Consider the following 19,292-nt stretch of genomic DNA (forward strand, 5'->3'; position numbering starts at 1 on the left):
ATTATCAAGAAGAATCAAGAAATTTTTTATTTGGTCTAAAATATTGTATTACTTTGTAAATTATTAATTAATGTATTAATTAATTAATATTTAAGCATTCATTAATAAAAATCAATAACTTCTTTTTTAAATAAATATTTAACTAGCAACAATTCTAACTAACTTATTACTGCCTTTTTTAAATAAAATTAGCAACTTTAAAAATAATAAAATTTAAAAATTTTCTTATTTAAATTTTTGTAGAAAACACTAAAAATAATTCAATTTTGAAGAAATTACAATGCAGAAATTCAATTATTTTCAAAAAAAATAAAATTCTGTTCATAAAACTTAACTATGTTCAAAATTTGAAAAAAATTCTCGTAAAAATCCCAATTATCTTTATAAATAACAAAATTCTTCTCCAAAGTTCAATTATTTTCATAAATGTCAACAAAATTCTTGAACTAATTTCAATAATTTTCAAAAATTTTTCTAATTTCAATGATTTCCAATGTCTACTATTCTAATAAAATTTCCCAAAAAGAATTCAATTATTTACAAAATTTTTTAATAAAATTTTATGCAAACATTTAATTATTTTCATAAATAATAAAAATTTCACAGAAATTCAATTATTTTTATAAATAATAAATTTTTTTAAGGAATTTAATTATTTTCATAAAAATAATTTAAAATTCTAGAAAATAATAATTGAATTAAAATGAAGAAAATAGTTTTGATGAAATTACAGTAACAATATTTTTATAATATAAAATAATGATCTTATTACTTGGTCATCTTTAATTATTATAAAACATGAAGAAATCGATCACTCCGAGTCTTCGACTCGGAGCAATCAATATGTTCATGTTTTATAACAATACTTTTATAAGTTTTTTAATTTCAAAAAGTTTTTAATTTGGAATTTTGTAATGTCTTAATTACTGTTCCAAAAATAATATTAAAAATAGAAATTGTGCAAATATTTTTCTTCTTTTTCTAAAACAAAATAATAATTTTGTTTAAAAAATTGTGATTCATAATAAAAATAATGCAAAATAAATAAATTTTCTATTTTTAATCATAATTGTTTAACAATTTCCTAATTTTGTTTAGAAGTAAACAACAAAAATCTGCATAATTTCAATTTGACAAAACATAATATTTAACAAAATTTTAGTCTTTTAATGAAAAGAAGTGAAAAAAATTCTGATGATTTCTATTTGTCATTACAATTTTGAATTAATTATAAAATAAAAATAATTATAAGATAATAATAAAATATGCAATCTATCTAAAGTTAACAAAATACAAAAGTATAAACAAAAGACAACTTCAGAGTGATTCTTTTTAGGGAATTTTATTAAAATATAGTAGATATTGAAAATCATTGAAATGAGAAAAAATTTTTAAAATAATATGAAATTAAAACAAGAATTTTATTGACATTTTTGAAAATAATTTAACTTTAGGGAAGAATTTTGTTATTTATAAAGATTTTTAAGACTTTAAAGAGAATTTTTTTTTAAGTTTTGAACATAATTGAATTTTGGTATACGGACAAGAAGTCCAAACTAAAAAATCCAAAGTAAATAAAATCTAAAATAGTAAAAAAAAAAAAAATAGTTTGACTTTAGAATTTTATTTTTTGGATTTTTTGTCCTGGTACAAAAAATCCAAAAATATTAAAAATTTAATGAAAAAAATTTAGATAAAAAAATTTAAATGGTTGACCCTTGAATGAAATTATCCTTTTTTTTAAATTGCTCATTTCGATGACTGTGAATTAAAAAGTAGATAGATTGAACATTTAAAATTTCTGAAAATAATTAAATTAATTGAGCAATCAAATTGGAATTATATTGAAAAAATAATTGAATCTTTTGTTAAGAATTTCATCAAAATTGTTGAAAATAATTGAATTTTTGTGAATTTTTTTGTATTTTTATTATTTATGTAAATAATACAATTTTTGTGAAGAATTTTATTATTTATGTAAATAATACAATTTTTGTGAAGAATTTTATTATTTATGTAAATATTGAAAATCCTTTGATTTTAATATTAACATTTTAAATTCTAATTTTATAGCGTAAAAAGTAAAAACGTGGCTTTTTCACATGTTTCATTATTTATTTTGGACGTTTTTATTTATTTTGGATTTTTTTTACTTTGGATATTTTTATTTTGAATTTTTTGTACTTTGGACTTTTTAAATTCTTGGATTTTTCGGTCTGGATTTTTTGGATTGTATTTTTTGTCCTGTAATCTTGAATTTTATGAGAAGAATTATATTACTTTTCAAAAAAAAATAGAATTTCTGCAATTTATTTGTAAATTCTCTAAAATTGAATTTTTTTTAGTATTTTCAACAAAAATTTGAATTAAAAATTTTCAAAATTCTATTAATTTTAAAATTGTTAATTTTATTTAAGAAAAAGTAAGTAAGAAGTTAAGAGCGCCAATTGTTGATAATTAAAATTTTAAAATTAATTTTTAATTGAATTCAGTAAGAAGTAAATTCACCCATAAAAATCGGTTTCATTTAAATTTGAACAGAACATGCGTGAGTATACATATGCGCAATTCAAAAACAAAGTGTTCACTGCAAAAGGTGCTGCATAAGTATGAAGTTCCTTCTCAACTATTATGGTCCATTAATTCCTCATTCTTTCAGCGCAAAATGCATTAAGTTGAAAAAGGCAGATTTACACCATCTACAAAACGCTTGTCCCACACCAAGAGCTTTTGCATCCAAGAATCGATTTTCATGTTACAATGAAAGGCTCTGCCATAGGGAGAAGATTTTCTCTCTTCTTTCTTTCGTTTGCCGATTCTATTTCTCTAGCTCTCTTTTTCCTTCTCTACTTCCCTTCGCTTTTTTTATTCCTGCTTTTTTTATTCTTTCTTTTTTTTTGCCTCATCCCAGCATCAAGCGGAATATGAAGTGTGCGCCTCCGCATCTTTGTCAGAATTCACAATAGGAGCATTGGGGGTATAGTATTCATTGTCATACTGCCAACGATTTTTTTTAGATTAGGTCAGGAAATTTTAATCTTTTCCGACAGTAGTGTTTTTTTCTCTTTTTACTTACTTTGTATATTGAAATATTTTTCAAATTATTTTTACTTTTTTCTTTATTTATTTCTATTATTCTTGTATTTATTTTTACTTCTTTTGTAAGTATTTTTATTTTTTCTATTTTTCTATTTATTTCTACCACTTTTGTATTTTTAACTTATCTTATTTCAACTTTCAACTCGATTATTTTTATTTTCACATTTACTTTCGTTTTCACTTTGATACAGAGTTTAAATGAAATTGAAAGTGACAAACATTTATCAAAGTGAAAATAAAATCAAAAATACAAATTTATAAAAGTGAAAAAGAGAAGGAAAATAAATATTTCTCAAAGTTCTCTTTACTTATATAAATATTCACCATTTTTTTCTTGATTTTATAACATTTAATAAATATTCTTTCATATTTATTTATATAATCTATTCAACATTATTCTTTTGTGTATGAATTCAATAAAGATATTATTATATTATTTTATATAATTTTTATATATAAAAATACAATCGATAACTAATTAGAATGAACTATAGGCAAAATTTACGATCTATGAAAGGAATTTATTTCAATTCAGTGAAGAATGTAATTTTTTTTTCTCCTACTTTAAAATATATGTGTCAATGAGGATTCTTATATTCCATGATAAATTTTCTTCATTATCATATAAATGCGAAGCAAAGAAATATATGGGGTTTCTTATTGAATTTCTCCGTTGTAAACAATCTCTTAACGTCGTTTCGCATAATCATAAGAAACAATAACGACAAAATTTTCTATAAACTTTACAGCTAATTTAATCTCGTAAAAAATGAAAAAAAAGTGTTAGAAAAATAGAAAATTATAATCAATCATTAAATCAATGTAATCGAAGGAAAAAAGTTAATTTATAGAAAATTTGAATCTATTTGGAAATTATTTAATAAATAGAATAGAACGAATAGAAATAGAAAAGAAACAAATTCTCTTAAAAAGTTTGAAACAATTTAATTTTAAAAACCTAAATACAAATCGTAGATTTATTTAATTATGTTCAAATTTTACTTTCTTTCGAATCGTTGTAAATTTGACAAATTTTAATTGTGGAGAGAAAGGACAATTTTTTGTAAAAAGTGTCGCCTTAAGGTTTTTGTGTATATACTGTCGAGTAGGGGGATGAAAATGTCTTTCAATGTTGGAATGAAGGGAAAAAAAATTATCGACAAGGGCGTCAAGAGAGATATAGTCGATGCCTTGCACAAGAGGCAACAATGGCAAAGGGTCTATTTCGTTATTGTCCTCGTGTTATGAAGTGAAAAATGAAAGATAGTGATTTTCTTAATGTGTACACTTAGAGGTAATGTAAAAGGTAAAAAAGAAATTTTTTGTCCCTATTTTCTTCCATTTATTCGCCCCTTAAAAATTTTACATCACGCTTTCTAAAATTGTCACACATTCTTTAAGAAATTAAAGAAAACTTCAATTAACTTAAATTTTATTTTAATTAACTTAAACTAAATTTCGATAAAAATATAAAAATTAATAGTTTCAGTAATAATAAACATACTAAAAATCATAAAGAAGGACAATTATTAATAAATTTATAAAATAATTAAGGTTCCGTTCAGGTCCATTTAAATTTAAATGGAAAGTGCAATATGTTTTACGTTTTTTGTCTTTAAATAATAATTTCAAATTCAATTTCAATCGAGTGCGACATATTTGTCGCGATATCTACATCACGTTAAATGCATATTTCTACCAAATTTCAACACACTAGGTCAAAATTAGAAGAGAAGTTGGCTACAAGCATTTTTTCTAATTTTCCGTTATTTCTTTTAAAAAAATTATTCAATTAATTCCATAACGAGTTTGCTGAATTTTTCGCGTTATCTATAAGTGTAAATATAAATTTGTACCAAGTTTCAGTCCTGTACACAAAAAAATGTAAAAATAGGGATAAGGGAAGCGCTGTTCTAAATTTCTTTCGGTTTTTTCCTGAAAAAAGATTATTTAAACAAATTCTAATCAAGTTCGTTATATTTTTCCCAAAATCTACTGGCTAAAATAAAAGTTGCTACCAAATTTCAACACTTCAGGTCAGAATTGGTAAAAAAAATAAATAAGGGAAATGCTTTTATCTGAATTTTTCAACTTTATCCTAAAATTTATTTCAGTTTATTTCAAAAGGGATTCTTTATATTTTTTAGGTATGTTACACGTGATGATACATTTTTATACCAAATTTCCACCATCTAGGTCAAAATGGCTAATTTTGGAAGGCGAGTAATTATTTGCGAGTAAAACCATAAGGTTTTCATTTGCGATCGCTTGGTGAACGGAACCCTAAGAAGTAGTAAAACTTACATTAAATAGTTGATTAATCGATTAATTATTTAATTAATTGATTAATAATTAGGAAAATATAATTGGTACCTGGTCCTCCTTGACGCCTACGATCGCACTATCTAAGTAGAAATCAATGACATGCACACATTGTACAATGCTTACCTGAAATCAGAAAAGCCAATATTTATTATCAAGAAATTGAAATTAATAAATAAACAAATATTTACTACCATGGTACTTTAAATACACGAATAAATATTTATTATCAAGATTAAGATAAAGATAAAGATAATTTAATTAACAGGAATGGATACAAAAATTTAATCTTTTTTTTCCCTGACTTTTCTCTGATTTCCAGACAAAATTTTGTCTTTTTCCTTGATCCTAAAAAATATTTTGATTCACTCTCAAAATTATTAGACCAAAAAAATGTTCTATTACGTTTATTACGAATTTCTTTAATTGTTTAATGAATCGAAAACATCAATAACTTCATTTTTAAATAATTATTTATTCATTATTATTTTTACATAGGAATTTAGATTTTCAAAAAGTTCAAATTCAATAGCTTGTAATAAAATTAAAGATGACCGAGTGATAAAATCATTATTTTATATTAGGTATAAGAATATTTCTACTGTAACTTCTTCAAAATTATTTTCATCACTTCAATTCAATTATTATTTTCTAGAATTTTTAACTTAAATTCTTCTTCAAATCAATTATTTTTAATAATTTTTAAAAAAGTTCTTTGAGAATTTTCAAATCCATTTGCTTCGATTAAATATGTATTAGAAAATTAGAAATATTAGAAAATTATTTTTAAAAAAACTTCAAATCGTTTAAAAAAAATTCAATTAAATTTTTTCAAAAAAATCAGTTATACAGAATTGCGTTAGGAAAAAGTATGAAAAATTCAGGTTTTCAAAGCTTTTCATTTGAAATCTTTTAAAAATTTAATTATTTCTAAATTTCAGGCTAGAATGTGTTTTTATTCAATTATTATCTAAAATTTTAACTGAAATTCAATTTTTATAAGAAATATCTACAAGAATTCAATTATTTAAATACAAAAATATTTATTTGTATTTATTAAACAATTGAATGTTACTTAAAATTGAATTCTCATAAAGAATTTTTAAATAATTGAATTTTTGCGACGAATTTTAATAAAATTTTTAAGAATAATTACATTTTTCGAGGAATCCGATTAAAATTGTATTAAAAGTAATTAAAATTCTGCGATGAGTTTTATTATTTATGAAAATAATAGAATTCCTAAAAAGAATTTAATTATTTTGAAAAATTTTATAAAAATTGTACTAAAAATAATTGAATTCCTGAGAAGAATTTTAGTAGAATTTTTGAAAATAATTGTATTCTTTCGAAAAACTTTTAAAATAATTGAATATTTTAGAGAAATTAGTATTATTAATGAAAATAATTATATGTTTTTATGGAATTTTATCAAAATTTTTTTTAAATAATTGAATGCTTTTGGAAAATTTTATTAAAATTTTTAAAAATAATTAAACGGAGAAAAATATTATTATTCATAAAGATAATTGAAATTTTGACGAGAATTATTTAAAAAATTTTTAAACATAATTGAATTTCGGCGAAGAAATTTGGTAATTTTTAAAATAATTAAATTTGTAACTTTCTCCAAAATTTAATTTTTTTTTAGTATTTTGAACTAAAATTCTTCTATGAATCAATAATTTTTAATAATCAATTAGATGTAATATTAAAAAATTGAACTTAAATTGAAATTAACAAATTGAAGGAATTTGAATTATTTAAATTTTTCAAAAATCTAAGGTCTTTAAAATTTCTAATGAAATGAATTCAAGATTGAAATATTCTAAAATTTCAAATTAAAACCTTTTGAAGTTCATCTATTTAAGAAAATTGTAAACGCAACTCTTTTAAAATTCAATTAATTTTGAAATATTTAAGTAAAATTATTCGTTAAATAATTTAAAGGTAATAATTATTTGACAGTTCTTCAAGAATTAAGTTATATTTATAAAGAAATCAGAGTTAGAAATAGAAAAAATTGAAGGTTTCGTATTAGAATTCATGGTAATTTCATAGTTTATGAATCAATTAAAAAAGACACCAAAATTCATAGTGTTTAATTTTTTTAATTTAATTTTTTTCAGTACTTTTAATAATAATCCCGAACTTTTCACTGATTTCCCTGACAAATTCTACTTTCCGTGACCTGTTACAACCCAGATGAACAAATTTTTATTATCTTTAGAATTTTAATTAATATTGAATATTTAAAAATAAAAAAATTTAAAAAATCTTTTTCAAATCTTCTGGTAGAATTTAAAAAAAATGTTTTTCAGATAAAAAGAGAAAATACTGCGCGACCCACCGGCATTAAAGAGAGGGAATAAATGGCGCGTGTAAGATAGTTAAGAAAATTTCCGCCCAGTGTCTTACATTCTGGATTATGAAAGATAAGCCATTCTTGGGAGATTTTCAAATGTTGTATACTCGGAGTCGATTTACGACTCGACACTATATCATATTTTAGGGAAGCAAGATCTATTTGTTTCACAGGGAACGATGAAAACTTTTTCGCACTCCATGTGGCAGTTGCCAGTTTCCCACAAGGAGAGTTTCTAACCAAAGGCGGTGAAAATTTTCACTTGATAAAGTGCCCACTGTGTATCAAGAGTGTAAAAATGTTTTCAAACAATCATTTTCAAACAAAAGGAGAAAGTACAATTATTTTTTTCCACACCCTTTCTGAAATATATCTGTATATTGAATCTAAATATAAATTTAAAACGAAAAAATTTAAATAAATAAAAATATTGGAAATTGAAGAGATCAAACTTACTGAAACACTGCGTTAACTTCATAGTATCAAGTTGCAACGAAATAATACCAAAAATGTGGATCAAATCCAAAAATTGATTTAAATTTTTGACATCAATTTGATCCTTTCAAGAAAATTGTGAAATTAAGATTTTGATTCGAATTTGTGCTATTAACAATTTTTTTTTATTTGAGAAATTGTGATTCAAGGGAAGTGAGTATTTAAGGGAGGAAACATTTTTCAAAAAAAAGTGTCTTTCTTTTTATAAGTTCAAGATGAGGAAAAAAATTGTAAAATGTACCGGGAATATTATAATTAAATTAGAATTTGCAAGCTACCGAATTTGATTTACCAGCTTGAGTGCAATTTCTCAACTAAATTCGATTCCTCTTAATTGAGCAAAATCGTCTTAGTAAATCATGCCCAGTAAAGAGGAGGCTTGAACCTTGGAAGAGACAGAAAATCACGAGGGTCCAACGGCGAAACTTGAAATTGAAAGCAATTAGCGTTAAAGTCTCGCTAATTCGAACTTCAGCGCCAATTGGTGTTCTTGACAAGGAATCACGTTCGTTTTCTATATACAAAAAGATTAGAACGTCTTTTCTTCAAATTGATAAATACCATATCGAAGAAGAAAATTATTTCTTAATCTTCGAATTTTTTTCCCTTCATTCAATTTTACGTTTCGATGATTCAAAATGTCGAAAGTAAAATTGCTCAAATTGTACCTCAAAAATTTATTCTAATTAAATGGTAACTAGAAATAATTCGCGCGCTATAAAGCGTGCGGCTAACTTCTTGCTGCCTTTTTTAAATAAAATCAGCAATTTTAAAAATAATAGAATTTAAAAATTTTCTAATTAAAATTTTTGTTGAAAACACTAAAAAAATTCAATTTTGAAGAAATTACAAATAATTGCAGAAATTCAATTATTTTCAAAAAAAAATAAAATTCTTCTTATAAAATTCAACTATGTTCAAAATTTGAAAAAAATTCTCGTAAAAATCCCAATTATCTTTATAAATAACAAAATTCTTCTCCAAAGTTAAATTATTTTCAAAAATGGCAAAAAAATTCTTGTCCTAATTTCAATTATTTTCAAAAATGTTTCTAATTTCAATGATTTTCAATATCTACTATTTTAATAAAATTTCCCAAAAAGAATTCAATTATTTAAAAAAATTTTTAATAAAATTGTATGCAAACATTTAATTATTCTCATAAATAATACACATTTCACAGAAATTCTATTAATTTTCATAAATAATAAATTTTTTTTAGGAATTCAATTATTAATTTCATAAAAAATAATTTTAAATTCTAGAAAATAATAATTGAATTAAATTAATGAAAATAATTTTAATAAAGTTATAGTAACAATATTCTTATGATATAAAATAATGATTTTATCTCTCGGTCATCTTTAATTATCAGAAAACATGAAGAAATCGATCACTCCGAGTCTTAGACTCGGAGCAATCGATATCTTCATGTTTTATAACAATACTTTTATAAATTGTTTAATTTAAAAAAGGTTCGAATTTCAAATTTTTGAATGTCTTAATTCCTGTGGAAAATCCTGTTCCAAAAATAAGATTAAAAATAGAAATTGTGCAAATATTTTTCTTCTTTTCTAAAACAGAATAATAATTTTGTTAAAAAAATTGTGATTCATAAACAAAAATAATGCAAAATAAATAAATTTTCTTTTTCTTAATCACAGTTGTTTAACAATTTTCTAATTTTGTTTAAAAGTAAAGAATAAAAAACTGCATAATTTCAATTTAAAAAAACATAATATTTAACAAAATTTTAGTTCTTTAATAAAAAAAGTGAAAAAATTCTGATGATTTCTATTTGTCATTACAATTTTGAATTAATTATAAAATACAAATAATTATAACATAATAATATAATATACAATCTATCTAAAGATAACAAAAAACAAAAGTATAAACAAAAGACAACTTCAGAGTGTGAGGGACAGAAAAAGTGAATTAATGAAGGAACATTCAAATTATTATAGTTAAGTTTAATTTAATTAAAATTTTCAGAAAAAGCAAAAAACCTGTAGAATTATAGTTTTATAAATTATTATTTAAGAATAATTAATAGAAATAATGTAATAGAAATTTTTATTTGGCATCATTTTTAATTTTTTTTAATAATAATTCTAATAAAAAATATTTTCTTTTTGTTTCAGGTGAGTTAAATAAATGCTTCTTGTCCAATTTATTTCGTAAGTAAATAAGTATTGAAAAACCACTGCAAAGTAAAATTTGAAATTTTTAATAATTAAATTTTAACGCTGAATTTGAATCCACAGTTAGTTTTCTTTCTACACTTCAAGATTTTGAGATAATTGCTATTTTATTTTTTTATTCCTTTAAACAATTGTTACTGAAAATCAAAATATATTACTTACAATAAAAGTCATACTTTACTTAAAATGTTTTTGGTATTTCTCATTACAAATCCGATGTTTGTTTTTAAAAATTCAAAATGTCGGATCCAACATGGCGGCTGAGAAAGATAAAATCACTCGGATTTGCTTGAAACTTGCTACTCGGGGGTTTTCGGGGTCACTGATTACGAATATAAAGTCAGATTTTTAAAATTCAAAATGGCGGATTCAATATGGCTGACGAAAAAGTTAAAAATAATCGGAATTGCTTGAAACTTGTTACTTGGGGATTTTTAGTGTTTCTGGTTACGAATAAAATTTTATAACTTTCAATATGACTTCAAAAACCGCCGAGTACTAAGTTTCAAACAAATCCAAGTAATTTTTAACTTTTTCGTCAGCCATATTGGATCCGCCATTTTTAATTTTTTAAAATGAACTTCATATTTGTAATCAGTGACCTCGAAAATCTCTGAGTAACAAGCTTCAAGCAAATCTTATCAAATTTTTTATGATTTCCGACATTTTGGATCCGCCATTTTTAAATTTGTCGTTTTAGAGAAAATTTATCAACACAGGAAAAAAAGTCTGACTCCATTCACACCTTAAATTCAGCCTCGAAATCAGGCTAAAAGTAAAACTTTTTTTTTAGTGTGAATGGATTCGAATTCAGCGCAAAAAAATACGTTAAAAAGCGTTCTTGCCTTTTTGGGCCCAAAATTTGACACGAACCTGTGTACTTAAAGTTTCTAGTAAAAAAATTGATCTAAAATGTATCTAAAGTCTATTATTTCTCACAATTCTAACAGTTTATTTAATAAAATTTTCTATCTAAAGAAAATTAATAAATAAATCTACCAAAGGGTAAAAAAAATCGATCAAAAATGTACGATGAACGATAAAAGAAAAAGTGTAAAAGTTCATTGTCCCTTAATAAATGTAAAAATAAGAAAAATAAGTGCAATGGTGTTAAATATGTGAAGTTTCTAATTGCTCACTTGGGACGATTTTATATAATGGAACAAAGAAGGCATAGTTTGCTATTTGTGGACCTCGACTAATCGCCAGGGACTGGACGCTGATATGACCTTCACTTTTGCAAGACTTCTTTTATAATACAAACTCGAAGAAGAGAAGCAGCTCCTGTTTCTTGTCGACATTTGCGTTGAGTTCATTCCACGCGCAGTCAAACCCCATTTTTCCCAAGTTCAATTTATATATACAAAGGGAACATTTGCATATTATGGCAAAACCTAGTCCTGCAACTTCAATTCATGCAAATTTTTTGCATTTTTATCCCCTTTTTTTTATTGTTTTAGAAAAATAAATTAAAATATTCTCGAGAGATCGACCAAAAAAAAAAAAAAAGGAAATTAAAACACAATTTTCCAATTACCATATTTGTGGATACTATAATATGCACTTATTTCATGGGGTAAAGTATCTGTTACCAAACAGAAGTTTTTGATTCAAAAAGAAAAGGAAAGAATTTAAAAAATGGAGCTACTAGGCTGTTTTTTTACTTAATTACAAAACTAAAAATCTGTCATATCAGAGAAGAAGAGAAAAAAAAATTTAGAAATGAATAAACGAGCGATGAATCCAGTAACACATCGTATCGAAAATACTGGAAAATCCGGTTCGGATTCTTGGCAGATTCATTTTCTTGTCCTTCACTTGATCGCACAAACGAGTCCTACTGATCCCAAGTCTTTGCTCCTTTTTTTCCCCTGAATCAAGCGGCTCTGATAAAGCAAGTTTCCTAGTTTGCTATTACATACATTCACTCTTTCTCAAAATAGAACCCTCACGCTTTTTTTTAAACCCACATTTTCTATACAAATTTAGAAAAATAAAGAGAGACAATTACAGAAAACTACTTGTAATTTTTTTCCTTTTTTATTCAATTCAAATATTGAGAATAGAGTAAAAATTTCTATTTTGCACATTTTTTTTAATTAATAACAAAATGGAAGAAAATAAAAAAGAAAATTTAATAAATGTAAACATTTTAATTTACAACATTGAAAATAAAAGACAAATTTCTAATTTAAAGGAAAAAAAGATAATGGAAAAAAAATTAAAAAACAAAATGAAAAAAGATAAAATAACGGTTCATTCGCTGTATATACTGATGCACATCTGACTTTTAATACTTTCTCTAATTAAAATTTACTGAGAGTTTAAAATATATTTAATAGATACGCAATGACATAACATGACAATTTACGCAAATATTTCAGAAATAGTTATATATATATATACATATATTAATTTATTTATTTATTTATATTTTACAAGAATTTCTAGTCTATTAATTGTGACCAGAATACTTGACTGCTTTAATTACACTCTACTGTAATTTATTTATGCTACCGATGCTTGCTGACTTTTCGAAAAGGCTAAAAAGGCAATTAAACCGGTTAAATATTGGAAATTTGGTGCAATGTAAACTAGACGTCTTGTAATAATTTAATGTAAACTTTATGAAGTTGTCTTTAATAAATACTTTCCATCCAAAGAGAATATTTTATTTAACTAATAAACATCAATAATCAAATCAATCAATTTTCAAATTATAATCGGTTGAGTTCAAAATTGCAAATCATTTATAATAATTATTTAACTAAACCTTTATATTTCGATTTTTAATAAATTTCCTTTTATTTATTACTTTCAGAAGTAAAACAAAAATTAATTATTCAATTAATAAATTATTAACCAATGAAATTAGGTAAATAAATAGAATAAAAACAAAAAAAAATGAAATTGAAATAAATTATTAAAATTATTAAACCTTAACTACATTTATTAGTAATTAATACAGTCATCCCTCGATAATTAAACTTTACATAAAATTAATTTCTCCACAAAATGAAGTTGATTTAGGGTCCTTTGGAAAAATTTTGATACTTAAAACATAATATTAAAATTAAACACATTAATAAATAATAAAACTAAATCAATAGATAATAAAGTTTATTAATAAATAATGAACCAAATAAAAAAAATCAATCGTCAGGAGTGAAATAATATAATAGCAAAAAAATCAAAATAGGAAATAATCAAATTTGTCAATCATTAATGTACTAAATGATAAAAATCATTTTTTAGCGATAAATAAATAATAAAAAAATAAAAACAAACAATAATAACTAAAAATAAAGTAAATAAAATAAACAAATAAAATAACAACAATAATAAAATCGAAATAAATTTTAAATCATAATGAGAAGAATAAATTCCTGCTCAAGAAAAACTTGTGTCTCAACTTAGGCAATGAATCATGAGATATTTACTTGAATAAAGACAGTTTTACAGTAAAAGGTGAAATGTAAATTGACCTATTCACACGAGTTTGTCAATAAATTTCAAGAAGACTTTCAGCTGTCTCACAATACACCTCCATTTATTCAAATTGAGTACATAGAATGCAAAAAAATTGAAAACGTTTTCCTCACGATAAAAAAATCTCCAACTTTCTATTATAGTTATACTCTTTTCCCTTATATAACTTAAAAGTATCACTTGCCTAATTTATTTGAAACGCGAGACACCTTCCAGCCAAATAACCAGATCAATCTCTTATTTCTACACCAACTTGTTATTTACATTACGAAAATGTTAATAAGGTCAGAAATTTCTTGAAGGGAACAATTAAAAAGAGAAAAGAAAAAAATTCAAAGTTTCTTCACGATTTTTCAAAGTTTGGAAAAAAATATCCAAATTTTTTAAATTAAAATTTTACTGAAAGAAACAATTATTCAATTTTTAATTTATTATTAGAATTAATAATAAGTATTATTACTATTTTATATCCTATTTATTAAAACACTTTCAAAATATGTAGAGAAGTATGTTGTGAGTGTTTTGACAAATATTAAATTTGGTCGCCATGCCAACAATTCCATCAACAATAAAGAAAATTACTTGCTACTTGAATTAAATAAAATAAAACGACTTCTTCAAGTATAGTTCAATACAATTATAACAGTTACAAAATATGTAGAGAAGTATGTTTCGACAAATATTAAATTTGGTTTCTATCCCAACAATTCCAATAACAATAAAGAAAATTACATACAAATAAATTAAATAAAAAAACGACTTCTTGAAATACTTCATGTCCTTCATAACACAAATAATTGTCCCTAAAATGTTAAAGTTGAGTACAAACAACCATCACTAATAAATACTGCTAGATTTCCATATTGTCAGAAACTTCATGTCAGTCGAACAAGCTGGTTGTTAAAAATGAAATTTGTTGGAATATATTTTGTTAGTTGTGTTTTGTGGAAGGAAATTCTTACTATACGTTCAAAAATTAGCCTAGATAAACCTGGATCAACAAATTACTTTGATGGGCTTGTGAAGTATCTACAAAACGAATCTAAACTGCATCAGGTTGTGTTTATTCTTGAAGATGATTACGACAATATAGACCCAATGATGAAATCACTGATTGAAGAAGTCAATAAAAATTTTCCTTCATTCACATTCAGTAGTAATGAAGTAGCATTTTGGATGGAAAGGTACGCTCAACAAAAATTATATGATGCGAGTTTTGAAGTAAAAGTATTTCATCAGAAAATAAATTCAGTTTGAATAATTTACATCTGCTCTAATTTGATATAAATAAAATTTTGCATTGTCCACAAATGTTGATAATTAATTCTTGTAAACATAATTAACAATCTAATTATACTTTTACGTCAAGAATCACCAAAGAAATAGACGCAGTTATTACAATTACAAACAAGTAATAATTGCCTTATTTAAAATACCATACAAAAAGCGGATGATTATTTCCCCTTAATTATTTTCTAGAAATAACTTCGAATACCAGAAACAGCTTAGAAGAACAACTTTGTTTGTTTTTCAATTAACGAATTATTTTTCAAACGAAACAATTTATAAAAATCTACGCATCATAAATGTAAGGACCCAATTATCACTACCGAGATGTTTGGTCATGAATTCCTTTAACTTTAGTACTGCGTTTATCAAGGATACTTTAAACTATTTCTGGAATCGAAAATATTTGGATTTTACTATTATGACCTACAATACTAAACGCAAAATGACTCCTTTCTTGAATCAGATGAACGGATTTACTAAAAAAAATACTGTACAAAGGGTATCATCTGATATAGAATGGTTTCCAAATAAAATAGTCAATCTAAATGGACACAGAATGAACTTTACTTTTAATTGTATATTGGATACTGATGATAACCGGCAAAAGAAGATGGGCAAAAAAATTACAGAAATTATTGCTCAAACTATGAATTCTGAACTTATACATCAAATTATATATTTCAGTAGATTAGAATTAGTTCTTAAAGTTGAAGAATGTTTTGGATTTAAACTTCCTATTTTCGCTAATTCCGAAACAATACGATATCTAAAAATTGACAGTTTTAAAGCTGTAATTCCAAAGCTAAATAAATACGGAAAAGGATTAGAGTTTTCATCAGAACATTTTCACGTGATCTTAGGAACAGTTAGTATGATTGTCATTATTCGACTCCTAGCTATCCTTATGAAGTTCAGAAGGGTTACTTGGCAATCTTTGAACATCAGTCAAATCATAATGGGATTGCCTGCAAATCACGAACCAAATAAATTGATAGAAAGAATTGTTTTTGGCTCTCTGTTAATTACATGCATTGTTTACACTGGATACTTTTATTCTGTCATTTTGGACATCAGTCTACAATCAGAACCTGAGATTTCAACTTTGGAGCAACTCGTAAATTCGACTTTGACGCCAGTGTTAGGAAATGTGCATAATGTAAATTTAAGATTAAATTCTAATCCTATTGTTAGTAAACTAACCAACAATAGCTTTAAATATTCATTTCTGCGTACTCCGTATGATTGCTTAGAATATTTAGCTGCTCATAAAAATATCAGCTGCATTCTTCCTAATGCTGAATATTACGTTAATACATATTCAGATGCATTGGAATTAAATGTAAAAATAATGCCCGAAGTTGTTGCCTATTATTCTACTAGCTTGGCGGGAAGAGATAACTCACCTTTCCATGATCGTTACAGTGAAATAATTTTAAGAGCCACTGAGTCTGGATTGCTTAAGGAATATTTTACATCTAATGTTGTGCCTCAGAATATTTCGCCACCGGAAGAAATTAGTAGTAAAAAACTTTTCTTTATACTATCTCATGTATTAGGCATTGGATATTCTCTTTCTCTAATTGTATTTCTACTTGAAATATTTGCAGCAAAATTGAGAAAGAAAACGCAAAATTTTTATCGAAGGTTTAGATTTGGATATTAATTTGATACTTATCTTGAGTGTATGAGATAAAATAATAATAAAACAATTAAGAAAATTAAGTTTGTTACAGTTTAAAGCGATATATTTGGCTTTAATTAATTACAAGCAAAATGTAATGAAATAATGTTTGACGATTCAAGAATAACTGTTGAATTAAGTTAATTGTATTTTATTAGAATAAGAATTTGATTATATTGTAATGTACCTGTAAAAATTTGTGCGATCTCGAAGAAAAACAAGTTATGATGATGGTCTCAAAAATTGTATTCGCGCGCCCAATCGTATACAATTTCACGCGCTCGTCAGTAGGCGTAAAACTTTATAGGAATATAATAAATATTCTCTCACTGTTTCACGCTCGTAAGCGATATTTTACTTTTGCGAGCATGGTCCAAATGCCTACACGCATCGACACGTACGTGAATTACCTTGTGCTTATATCGTACACACGTGTGGGCGTCAAAGACACAAACAAAAAAGAAGAAAAACAGGACCACGATGCGTTGCACATACATGGACTGCAAACTTACCAGATACACACAATGGGGTTAAATTGTACAGGGTGAGATAAAGTCACAGGATCTTTATTAAATTTTAACAAGAAATCGAAATTTTACCTCGTGTCGGATAAATTTCCGTTTTTGAATAACTTTTTCTGTATAATATCATCGAAAAATATAAATTAGGTTTCATTTTGTATTCATATTCGTGAATATTTGCTAAATCCATATATATGTATGTAAATCTATGTCCATTGTCCACATTTTGCATTTTTATCATTTTTGTGCTGTTTGGATCGTCTTTAAAATTTTTTTTGGAATAAATATACCTTTGGGACTTTAAATAATTTCCTGAAAGATGAAAATAACTTGACTGCCACCTTCGGAATCTTTAGTTTCAATGTTCAACAGGGTTGACACAAAAATTTAGTTTTGTTTTTTCCTTACTTTTCCCTGATTTCCAGACAAAATTTTGACTTTTTCCCTGATCCTAAAGAATATTCTGATTCACACTAAAAATAATTAAATAATTAGAAACTGCCTTTTAAAAAAAAAATTAACAATTTTAAAAATAATAGAATTTAAAAATTTTCAAATTTAAATTTTTATTGAAAATAAATGGAATTATTGCGAAGAAATTTATTAAAAAAATTTATAAATAATAGAAATTCCTGTGAAATTTTTTTTATTTATGAAAATAATTAAATGTTTGCGTAGAATTTTATCAAAATGTGTTTTAAATAATTGAATTCTTTTGGAAAGTTTTATTAAATTAGTGCATTTATAAAAATCATTATATTCAGGGAAATTTTTAAAAATAATTGAAATTTTGCCTAGAATTTTATTAAAATTTTCGAAAATAATTGAATTTTAAAGAAGAATTTGATTATTTATAAAGATAATTTCTGCAATCGTTTGTGAAATTTTTCAAAAATCTAGGCTCTTCGAAATTTCTAATTAAATTCATTAGATTTTGAAATTTTATAAAAAAAATGGAAACATTTTGAAGTTTATTTTTTTATGAAAATTGTAAACGCAATTGTAAACTTTTTTAAAATGCAATTAATTCTGAAATATTTAAGTAAAATTATTCATTAAATAAATTATAAGTCATTTTATGATAGTTCTTCAAAAATTAAGTTATTTCAAAAGAAATTATTGTCAGTGATAGAAAAAGTTGAAGGTTAGTATTAGAATTCGTGGAAGTTTAATAAATTATGAGGCAAACAAAAAGCACACCAAAATTCAAATTTATAAATTTAATTTTTTCCATTACTTTTAATACTTTTCCCTGAATTCTCTGAGCTATGGCAACCCTGTTCAAAAAACTTGAAGTAATTAAATGTCTCTTGTCAGAAAATGTCTTGAAATCAGAACTAGGTATCTATTTTTAATAAATTTGTGTTAAATTTGCTTTTTACAAAAGTAGTTGATGTAGCGACATGTTGAATTTTCAAGAATTTTATCGAGATATTACAGTGCAAAGGTTGAGTATGCACGAAAAGAAATTTTGCACCAAAATTTGACAAAAAGATTATTAAATTTTATTAAACTTGGGCTATTCGATGTTAGTAACAAAACATTAATAGAGTCACTAGTAAAATGTCACAGCGAAAAGAAAAGAATGTAATAGTAAGACAAATTTACAAAATATTCCTAATATTTTAAAGAGAATATTTCCAATATTGTAAAAAGTAATACTAAATACTCTCAATTCTGCAAATACACAACAACCATCATCATGTCTAAAAATAAAAACCTCCGTGTATGAAGTGCCTGTAAATCCAATTAAAAATAAACTAGTTTATAATGCATGAAATAAATCTGTTCATTCACTATCCCCTAACCGACTGCCACAAGATAAA

At 24.4% G+C, this 19,292-nt stretch overlaps 2 protein-coding genes across 6 annotated transcripts in view; one reads left to right on the forward strand and one right to left on the reverse strand.

The window, feature by feature from the left end:
* The window catches only part of LOC122503810 (protein sprint), a 324,848-nt gene that overhangs the window by 169,834 nt on the left and 135,722 nt on the right, over positions 1–19,292 (forward strand). The gene's annotated exons all lie outside the window — the stretch shown is intronic.
* Positions 1–19,292, reverse strand: part of LOC122503812 — a 282,660-nt gene that overhangs the window by 122,667 nt on the left and 140,701 nt on the right. The window contains exons 4-5 of one of the 2 annotated variants that reach the window (XM_043614527.1): positions 5,473–5,547; positions 5,190–5,382 (exon numbers count right to left, since the gene is read on the reverse strand). In XM_043614527.1, coding sequence (XP_043470462.1) covers positions 5,516–5,547 — 32 coding nt within the window. In that variant the 3' untranslated portion in view covers positions 5,190–5,382; positions 5,473–5,515. Of the gene's footprint in view, positions 1–5,189; positions 5,383–5,472; positions 5,548–19,292 lie in introns of those variants that run through there. The other variant, XM_043614528.1, reaches the window with a different exon arrangement.

Source organism: Leptopilina heterotoma, unplaced genomic scaffold (assembly GCF_015476425.1).
Source record: "Leptopilina heterotoma isolate Lh14 unplaced genomic scaffold, ASM1547642v1 Lhet_27, whole genome shotgun sequence".
NCBI lineage: Eukaryota > Metazoa > Arthropoda > Insecta > Hymenoptera > Figitidae > Leptopilina > Leptopilina heterotoma.